Source organism: Cynoglossus semilaevis, chromosome 6, assembly GCF_000523025.1.
Source record: "Cynoglossus semilaevis isolate Cse_v1.0 chromosome 6, Cse_v1.0, whole genome shotgun sequence".
NCBI classification, from domain to species: Eukaryota; Metazoa; Chordata; class Actinopteri; order Pleuronectiformes; family Cynoglossidae; genus Cynoglossus; species Cynoglossus semilaevis.
This window is the reverse complement of record NC_024312.1, coordinates 59,457-69,429: the sequence shown is the minus strand read 5'-3', so window position 1 is coordinate 69,429 and position 9,973 is coordinate 59,457. Positions and strand designations below refer to the sequence as shown.

The 9,973-nt window shown below is 41.0% G+C and overlaps 2 protein-coding genes, 1 long non-coding RNA gene and 1 other non-coding gene across 8 annotated transcripts in view; 1 reads left to right on the top strand and 3 right to left on the bottom strand.

Moving 5' to 3' along the window:
- The window catches only part of frmd5a (FERM domain containing 5a), a 42,463-nt gene extending 39,291 nt beyond the window's left edge, over window positions 1-3,172 (bottom strand). For 2 of the 3 annotated variants that reach the window (XM_017032925.2, XM_008310985.3), the window contains exon 1: window positions 2,303-3,171. In XM_017032925.2, the coding sequence (XP_016888414.1) occupies window positions 2,303-2,404 (102 nt within the window). In that variant the 5' untranslated portion in view covers window positions 2,405-3,171. Of the gene's footprint in view, window positions 1-2,302 lie in introns of all 3 variants that reach the window. The other variant, XM_025056155.1, reaches the window with a different exon arrangement.
- The window catches only part of LOC103379439 (uncharacterized), a 37,066-nt gene extending 27,093 nt beyond the window's left edge, over window positions 1-9,973 (top strand). For all 3 annotated transcript variants that reach the window (XR_003049863.1, XR_003049865.1, XR_003049864.1), the window contains 5 exons: window positions 931-1,040; window positions 6,458-6,641; window positions 6,811-7,108; window positions 9,059-9,174; window positions 9,871-9,973. This is a non-coding gene — a long non-coding RNA (uncharacterized LOC103379439). The remainder of the gene's footprint in view (window positions 1-930; window positions 1,041-6,457; window positions 6,642-6,810; window positions 7,109-9,058; window positions 9,175-9,870) is intronic.
- Window positions 3,849-3,920, bottom strand: trnah-gug (transfer RNA histidin (anticodon GUG)). Its single transcript has one exon. It is a non-coding gene; the product is annotated as a tRNA-His (tRNA).
- Window positions 4,413-9,973, bottom strand: part of malt3 (MALT paracaspase 3) — a 10,317-nt gene continuing 4,756 nt past the window's right edge. The window contains exons 9-15 of the mRNA XM_008310986.3: window positions 9,047-9,224; window positions 8,639-8,713; window positions 8,396-8,523; window positions 7,014-7,163; window positions 6,456-6,610; window positions 5,196-5,312; window positions 4,413-5,105 (exon numbers count right to left, since the gene is read on the bottom strand). Coding sequence (XP_008309208.1) covers window positions 4,800-5,105; window positions 5,196-5,312; window positions 6,456-6,610; window positions 7,014-7,163; window positions 8,396-8,523; window positions 8,639-8,713; window positions 9,047-9,224 — 1,109 coding nt within the window. The 3' untranslated portion in view covers window positions 4,413-4,799. The remainder of the gene's footprint in view (window positions 5,106-5,195; window positions 5,313-6,455; window positions 6,611-7,013; window positions 7,164-8,395; window positions 8,524-8,638; window positions 8,714-9,046; window positions 9,225-9,973) is intronic.

The following is a 9,973-nucleotide window of genomic DNA, read 5'->3' as shown; positions in this document are numbered from 1 at the left end:
ACTGGCCCCGCTCCATCTCTGGCTCAGCTCACGGAGCACGAACACAGGTCTGTTTACAACCTGGACGTGCTGTCATGAGCCTGCGGCCGCGGCCAGGGCCGGGACAAAGATCTGTGTCACCGTAGCTTCACGGCTTGTGTCAGAACCACGTTGACGTTCATTGTTCCACAAAAGCAGGTTAAACGTTTCTCTGACAACATCAAGGATCTGTGTTTTAACCGCTGCTGACGCTGTACAGTCAGGGTTTGCCTCGAAACCGACGTGACTCTGATGCAGGATTAAAGAAAAGCAGACAGAAGCGGTTTTATTTCAAGGCCTCGTCTTGGTTCTTACCCTTCAAAGCAGAGAGTCTTAGCAGAAAATATCAACAGTTGTGTGATGACAAAGGCTTCTGCACGACAGCATCAGGACACTGTGATCATTTACTTCTGAGACCTGTTGGATTTCTTTGTTCATTTTTGATTCAACTGGGGTTTTAATTTTTTTATCACGTTTATTCTTTGACGGTTTTAAGGAGGTTTTCTCTTCATGGTCATGTGAACGGCCTGGCGGTGGAGCAGTGTATGGTTGGAGGGGTGGGAGGGGGTACCTGCTAATCACATGATGAGAACCCAGCCTGGTCTCCAAGGTGTCAGTTGGTCAAAATTTCAAATATTTGTCTTAACTAATATTCCAGAAAAATCCCAAACATTCTTCCACCCAAATGTTGCGTTCATGCTGCTAATGCCTCTGTGCCTGCATGACAGAAGGGCCGTATTTGCTCACATTAGCACTTTGCTGTAGCTCATAGGTTTGAAAGATGTGGTTCAGTGAGTTCGCCTTACAGCAAGCAGGTCACAGGCTCGATACCCAGTGTTAGTTCACATACTGTAAACTGTTAATTTGTTGTTTTTTTATCATTGTTTAAAATGAGTTCTGTCTGTTTCACAGATCAGCAACTGCAACTGCACTGCAGGTGTCACTGCGTCGTGTTACCACCAAAAAGGGACCGTGTCACTGCAACAAAACAAGCGCAAGGCGCCGACTGACTCAGCGTAAAGGTGAGCCAGACTTTGATTCTACTGAGGTTGTATTATTTTATAGCAGTGCTTATTGGACAGTAGGTTCATGTTTTTCATCAAACTAGTGTGACACAAAAAAAGAAGGTTGGGAAAATATCTGTAGCTGATCAGAGGCTTGTGTTCAATGTTGCTGTTAGCAAGCAAGTAGGAACAGTCTAGAAGTAGACGTTAACGTTTTTTAAGAGCATTGAAAAAAAGACCCAGGATCTTTGGTGAACATGAACAGAGAGGAAACACAAATGTGTGGAAATATTCTGAAGCTCTTCCAGAGCCGCCCCGTGTTGACTGAGTAGTCATGTTCTCCTGAGCAGCAATGAGATACTGTGGGTGCATTATTGATGTCAGGGGTTCAAGGTAAACAGGAGAAGCAGCAGCTCTAAATGGTCAACATTTAGGCAACAAGCAAACAGCTGGTAGATGTAACTGCAGAGGAAAAATGTCCGACGTCCAAAAGAGACTTCAAATCTACACATGCATAAACATCACATTTCTTTTCTCGACCTTCACTCTCTTCTCTGGCACCCTCCAGGGAAGGCGTGCCTCAGTTTGAAACCCGTCATCACACAGTATTTTGTGTCGTATCAATATAAAATGAATGATTGAGACTTTGTCAGGAAAATATGTGATTTTTAAAAAATCCCCTACATTTTAAAGGTTGCCTTTGGAACATGTGAGTTCTTTAACTCTGCAACTTCAGGCTTCAGTTAGCCTCTCCAGTTAGCCTCATCAGTTAGCCTCATCCATGTTTTATGGACAAAATCTATGGACAAAATGTGAAACTCCACATTGCTGCTGGTGGCCGCGTCTGCATCTCCTTCAAATTAAAATAAAACCAAAAGAACCATTTCCCTTCCGAGACCGCGGTTTAGAAAATAACAATACAATATAGTTGTGGCATAAAGTGTGTTGAAATCCCATCAACCTGTGCAGCAAGGAAATACCACCGTGTCTGTCTGAGTGACAACAAACTGACTGGAGTCAACGATGCATTACATGGAAGCTCAGATTCTGCATTTGTTGTTTTATTTTGACAACAAAACCCACACAAATCTGCTCATCCCTGCACCGACTCTGCTGCTTCTCTGATGGTCGACATCAGCAGTGGGACATTCAGCCACTGACTGTCCCTCGGTCCCCACATTAACACCACCACCACCGAGCAGCAGCAGCTCCGGCTTCATCAGCATCAGCATCAGCATCAGCAGTACTGGTGAAAAATGCAGGATAAACAGGTGACCAACCTGAATGGTGCACGTATACTCGGTGTCGTCCAGCAGTCTGACGGTGCAGCTGTATTCCCTCTCCAGATTCCTGATGCTGCCACTCATAAATCGGCTCAACATCTTCCCAGTCTCCTCCACGGATCGCCGCTGCGCTCCGCTCCGCTCCGCTGTGCGTCCGTCTCCACACACACACACACACACACACACACGGGGAGACCCGGGAGGACCAGAACAATAAAAACTCAACCAAACCACACACGGGGCGTGTGAATGTCACATTGACCGCAATCCCGGCGCCACTGCGCGGCCACTAGCAGCAGCAGCCAGCGCCGAGGTGCGCACCATCCTGCTCCCGTAAGTTTTACGCACAGCCCGGGGCCCGAGTGTTAGCCGTTAGAATCCAAGGATGCCCGCATCCAGATCCTGGTCCTGGTCCTGGTCCTGATCTTTGTCTCTGTCTCGGTCTGGGTCCCGCACCAGCAGCTCAGCAGTGTGGTGGTGTCTGGGCTGCCGTGGAGTGTCTCTCTCTCTCTCTCTCTCTCTCTCTGCCACTGAGCAGGCGGGCGGGTCCATACTAAACTGACGTCAAAGTGAGGCAAAGGCAAACCACCCCCCACATAATAATTATAATAATCCTAAATACAAGTAACTACATGGTCAATATTAATGATGATGACAAAATAGGTATTCATTAAAAAAATTTAATTATCTTGCTTTTTTAAAGAATATATAGTTTAGTATTGGCCCTATTTTCTAATCATCTAATGGCTAACATTATTTTAATGTTTTTTTTTGTAATTTAATATTTTTTCGTCATTCTCATCTTTATTTTTCGAACTTATTTCTAGCCAATTTGATCTTTGGGATTTTTTTGTATTATTACTTAACAACTCGAAGCTTCTTTTTTCATTTCCCCCCGTTAAATTTTTTTTTGGTGTTTTTTTTTTTTGGCCCAACTTTTTTTGCTTTTTTTTTTTTTTTTTTTTTTTGCTCTTTATGTTGAAGTTACTCAACATTATATGTATAATATATACAATCCCATCCTGCGTAGAATATATATATATATTTCTGAGTAATTTACCTGCTGCAAAAGCATTTTTTCCTAGTTAATTCCTTTTTGATCAGATGTGTTTTACTGCCCTCTACCGGTCATTTGTCGCTTCTGCATTTTAAACAACCGCTATTGCGGCAGCTTATAGAACAACAAGCACAACGACATAAATGTACCAACCTTTAAAAGTGTTTGTTAAAATAGGATGTAAGTTTTTACCTTTTGACGTGACTTTATTTCTAGTATTGATTGTTTATTGATTCTTAGACCATAGCTGTACAACGTAATAAAATTACCTGGAATTATGGGACGTAAAGAAACAGATGTTTGCATATGGATAAAATCTAATGTTTAAATGTCGGTTTGTTAACACTCATAGTAATAAAAATGAACAAAACGAGAAATTAAACAAAAAAAAGTAAAACATAAAATCTAATGTTTAAATGTCGGTTTATTAACACTCATAGTAATAAAAAGAAAGTTAAAAAGTAAAAGATTTACCCCTTTTAAACCTGCCGTGACCCGGATTCGAACCGGGGTTGCTGCGGCCACAACGCAGAGTACTAACCACTATACGATCACGGCGAGCTATCGGGGATGAGTGCGTATTCGTGAAAACACTCATTAAAAATAATGTGACGCAATACGGTCCATTAAAAATCTTTTAAATGTTTGAAGAAGTTTTTAGTTATTTGCACTAATAAATGTTTCCGTTGCTTTAAAAAAAACAAACAGTTATCAACTCGTACCGGGTTTTCAATGTGTAGCTGTTCATTATTAGTCTTTTACGAACGACATTTTAGGAAGGAAAATCCAACATGTCCAATAACGTAACGAACTTAAATTTAAGTTGATCGATTACAACGACAAACAATCTGTGGTTAAACGTTTGCAATTGATTGACGTCTGTTATCCAGACAGAGAACCCTCATTGTTTTTGCAACAACAACCTTAGGCCTACGAATTTATATAAATATCGAAGTCATTGTTATTGGTTCTAGAGACATTATTTGTTTGTTTTTTTCATTGTTTACTTCCCCTCGTGTGTTAAATTTAAACACCAAAAAAACAAATGCAAAATTTCACGTGTCACCACTGGACACAACAGCATTTATTTGTAACATAAAAAGTCACGTACAGTTGCGATTAATTATGCATTAGGCAACTTAGCAGAAGTGTTGTTTTGTCAGTGTTAGGATCAGAAATATAAGTTAAAGCAAAGGCAGCTTTAAAATCACTTTCTTTCTTTCTTTTATTAATGTATTCCTCATTCATTCAGTCACCCATTCATCCATTATCATAAACTGCAGACAGGTGAGCACGGCTGTTCCAAAAGAAACATTATTATTTCAATCAAAGACTCCTCAGCACAGCTGATTATGTTGGTCCACAACAATTTTTTAAAGAACGCCTTTAAATTTCACGTCGATTATTTACAGCAGTAGAACCAGGACAGTGTTTTCCTCATAGTTGGTCCTCATCGTTCTCCTCGGGTTCATTTTTGCCCCTCCTAACTGGAGGCAAGGCGGCACACTCGGCTTTCCTGGTGAACGGGCGACAGTGCCCAGCCACAGTCTGTTTGCTGCTCGGAACGTGGCCCGTACTTTGAGCAGAAGCACCATTGTGTCTTTCATCGGCAGCAGCTTTTCTTTGGTAAAACCTACAGGAGGCCACCAGGGGTTTACCAGTGTCCACCTCCTGGCTTTCTGTCTGCCTCAGTTTACTGTCTGTGTGAGTATAGTGCAGATCCACCCTGATGACCAGAGAGCTCTGAGAAAAGAAACAAAAAGTATACGTTGTAGAAATATTGAAGATTGATAAGAGTCAGAACCTGGAGAAGAAGAAAAAGATTGAATTTACCTTCAGTCTCTGAAGAGCACAGAGCCTCATGGTGCAGTCTGGACTGTGGGAGTTTGTAAACAACAGGGAGTCCATCTCTTCTGAATGGTCTGACCCAGAGAAGATATCTTCCAATGGCTACAAGATTAAAACAAGAAGGGACATTATAATTATTATCAATATCATTCAATACCACATCTGCTAATTATCCAGCTAAAAAAAATGAATAAATTAGAGTGAACTATTAATCTAACTGCATGTGACTGGACTGATTTAAATAATTCATTTTTATTGGCCAAAAACTTTCAGCTTTTTCACCCCATAAATTCTGGCAGAATGAGGTGGAAATAAACGCTGTCAAGATTCATCCGCTAGATGTCAGCACATCCGTGTATACTGCGGTCTTCTCCTGCACTTCTTCCTGTTTGAGTTTACCTGCCCATATATAGGCAGTACTTCCTCAGTCACCACAAACGTGGGTGAACGGTCAACGTCGAGAAATTTCTGCGGTCTAATGGAACAACACTCACGGAGTGACACCGACTGTGGTGTGAAACTAATGTGTGAGTGTTTGCTGCAGTTTGTATGAATGATGTGTGACTCATACGAAGGTGGAATCTCTTTTCACATTTCTTTTGGTGGAGTCTTCAGGAAACAATGTCAGTGTACTTTAGATGTTAGTTGTCTATGTTAACAGAACCAGCTCTAATCGTAATACTTATGTGGCACATGGGCACAATGCTATTCATGCTATATGCTTAATGCTACACAAATTAGCATTAGGGCCAAACTATTGAAAAATAGCTAAACTTTAGTAAGACAGGTGTCTGAATGTTGACTCTGAAATTGATTAAAGTTGGCAAATAAAACAGCAAAAACCTCACAGGTATAGTTTGAATGTTAGATAAACAATAAAGTCCAGAATTAGTCAAATGTAAAATGTCAAAATAACCTAAAGTGAGGTTGACAAAATTAGCAACAAACATTGTAAAGCTAGATAAAAATGACCAAAGAAGTAGCTGATAAAGCTAGATAAAAATGACCAAAGAAGGTCATATCATAATAATCCCAAGGTCCACTGAAAATAGGTCAAATGCAGAAAGAAGAAATGGCTAGATTTTAACCCAAAAAGATACATACAGTTAGCCCTTTTCATACCTACAGGTGAATTTTAATTATCAATGAACATGGATCTGAAACTGTCTGAGGTAGCCAGGAAGTGGCTACACATTAACCCACACATGTAAGAGATTGAAAATAAATGAAAAAATAAATATTTACAGGTGTGCTGCTCAGAGCCACGGTGCAGTCCTGGGCCTGGGGGCTGATGGTCTTCACAGTGGCAAAAATAACCAAGACGTTGGAGAACAAAGCCGAGAAACTGACTTCAACTTCTACGCCACAGGGAAACCTCAGGCACTGCTTCTCTGGAAGTTCTAAAAGAAGATGTGAAGAAGTTAAATGGAGGTAAATAAAATGAATCACTGCCAGGTTATTTTAAATCACATTTCATACCCAGGGGTTACCTCGTTTTTCCAAGGTAAAATCCGTGGGCGTTATGAGAAATGAAAATCACAAAGTTATAAATAAAACACACACAAATTACTCTGTTCCTGTTTTGTTTTATCCAAAACAGCCGTCCCCTTTCTGTGAATGAGGCTAAAAATGTGACATCAAACCACAGCGACTGTAGTAGGTTTGTCAGATGATGAGAGGTGAGGATGATTTTTACTCACTTCTCCACCTCAGTCAAGTGAAAGTTAGCAGTTGAATTGCACCTGCGTTTTAACGCCTGTGAAAAAACACTGTAGGGATTTTTTTTTTTTTGCTCTCTCTTACTGTTTGCTTGTCTCCAGCAGGCGTCTCGCAGGCGTAGCTCCTGTGTGTGGCCCGTGGTCCGGATGGGATCCGTGAGGGAGCGAGGTTCCTTCAGGGTATGTTTGATTTCCACCGCCTGTCTGCCTGTCACTAAACAGTCTGTGCCCAAGTCTGTGGTGGAGAGAGAGAGAAAAAAAAAAGTTTGGTTTATAAAAATAAAAATAACTAACTTAAAGTTAGCAGCAGGTTTTCTCTGAGAGAAAATAAAGTTTGACTAAAAAAAAAATTAATGTTAGCTGAAAAACCTAAAAAAAAAAAAAAAAAAAAAAAGTTCCTTCCTACCAGTGAAACTAACACTTGGTCAGAAATATAGCAAACACTGGAAACAATTGAAAGTTGAATCACAGAAATGACTAAATGTTAGACCATCAGAACCACACCCCGTACACCAGCACAGGGACAAAAATACATTTTTTAAGAAATGTATTTAATTTAATTTCCGGGCAGTGCCGGAGTTTAGCAACAGCAGTTCATACGGAAACAGTTTTAAAGGAACTGTGAGTAAAACAAAAGGATTTGGAAAATACCTCTGCACAGACCACATATATGTAAATAAAATCATAGACTGATGCTTTTATATTAAAACACCTTTCTGGCAAAAAATAGTTACCTTTTGCATTTCATCATTTGCTGTATATCTGTAATGAATCTGTAATTTTCTACAATTATTTTGGTGTTTTTAGATTTCAAGTTCTGTGTCGTCAGACATTTGGCAAAGCAGACAAACAAGAGGAAAGAAATTGGCTGCCAATAAATTTAAATATCTATTCATCATTTACATAAATAAACAAAGCCACTAAATAGTAATGAACTTGTTGAGTTGATGTTCTACATCCGTGCACAGAGGCAGACACGTGCAGCAGCAGAGTTCATTGTTGAGTTGATGTTCTACATCCGTGCTCAAAGGCAGACACGTGCAGCAGCAGCAGAGTTCTGATGTGTGAACCATGAAATCATGACAGAGGGAATCGGGAGGGGGATTTTGTGGTGGTAGTCGGGGGGTGGTGAGGGGGCTAGTGTCTCTTAACGGCAGAGCAGCTGCTGTCTGCTGCAGCTCTCAGGTTTCCTGCTGTTCTCTGGCCAACCGTGTGAATTTCTGGAGGATGAGGTCACATACCGGCCGTGCCTCTGGAGCAGATTTCACCACAGACTCGTTAAACAGACGGCAACAAAGTGATAACTCCTCTTAGACAGAACGGGATTTAGAAAATACCGAGCGACACAAAAATAAGCAGCCAGGAGTTTAAATAGACAAGGCGACGGCTAAAAATTTTTTATAGGAAAGCACCGACATTTAGACCAAATGAATCAATTCAATAAGAATAAATTAGATGAACGCTCACCTTCAGAGACTCTCTCCAAGACGTGTGTGACTTTGTCAGAGCGGAGGATGTGTTTGTTCAAGTATTTGGTGAAGATTCCGGTGCTTTTCCCTCCGTCCTGGACCTCAAAGGCCTCGGCGTCTTCACATCTGCGTCAGTCAGTGGAGAAATAAAAAGATGAAATCTTATTTCAGGGCACGGGACGTCGTCACTCGTGCTGATCATAAAAGTCCTAAATGTGGATACCAGAATTAAGATTCTTACGTGGCGTAACCGTAGACGGTATTCCCAGATGGTTTCAGGGGCATGATGATGGAAGGAATGTGGTGCTGTTTGTACCTGGAGAAAGAACAAGGAATTTTTTATTGAATTGAATTTAACTGTGAAAAAGTTGTTACTCTGAACCACAGACCATAGAGAAAATCCAGGATTTTAGCTCAACACAACACAGTAACTAGCGGTTTACTAACTGCTTCTTCTTTCTGGTGAACTTTTGACATGTTGGTAAATCCAAACAAGAAATTTCAGGCGGTGAAATCACACAATGACAGATTAAAGCTTTCCAACGAAGGCAGCGGTGGATCAACAATTCCTGTTTGCTGTGGTGTCAAATTGTTGGTTTGGTCTATGGACTTTGGTATTGAAGTTTTTTAAAATGATTTTCAAACTCACCATTTTCTACAGGCGTCCAGGAGGATGACACTCAGTGCCGTCTGTCTCTGCTGCATGCTGATCATGATCCTCTGTACACACACACAGTTTTCAGGACGGTACGGCTGAGGAGCGTCAACCGCCACGAGGTAATTCCTGCCAGCGCATTCATAACCATGACCAGCATAGTAGAAAAGGCCTACGGAGAAGAGATGTCATTGTTATTCTGGATTAGGTTCTAGATAGACTGTGAAATATCTTGCTTGTGAAATATGTTTGACTGGTAATTGGTAATAATGAAATCCATACAGTGCGGAATATCTTGCCATGTTTGACTGGTAATTAGTAAATTAGAAAAATCACAATAATTCAGTGTATTGTCATGAATATCACAAAAAAAAAACGCAATTCAGTTTATTCAGTGTAGATTTTTTTGCAGTAATTATAAACAGACACAGATGATTTATTTTGGCAACGATAACTAACCTTAAGTTACTTCGTGGCTGACTGTAGTTTTCTGACTTACATAATCTGACATCTTTTCAGTTTATTTAAGTATTAAGTGATCAGATTAAGAAAACCATTTGTCACCACAGCGTCACAAGACCCTTGTGAAGTGTTTTAAATACATACGGCTGCATCGGTGCATTAAAGAGTTTCAGCCAAATGCAGACAGGAAGCGCTAAATATAACGTGCACAGACGCCCACTCATCCGCAGCATCCTTATCTGCCCACTCTCTGCCCGAAAGGCTTATCTGTGAGCAGTGACGAGTGGAGCGATAACACGGCAGGTATTTCCGTAGTTTGAAGGCAACCTCTTCTCACCGTAGACTCCTCTGTTCAGCAGCTGAATGAACCTCTCGATGGCCGCCAGCATCTCGTCTCTGGTGAGGTCCAGCAGGGAGACCACTCTGAAGCCCAGCTGCCGCCGCAGGTTAGCCAAATTG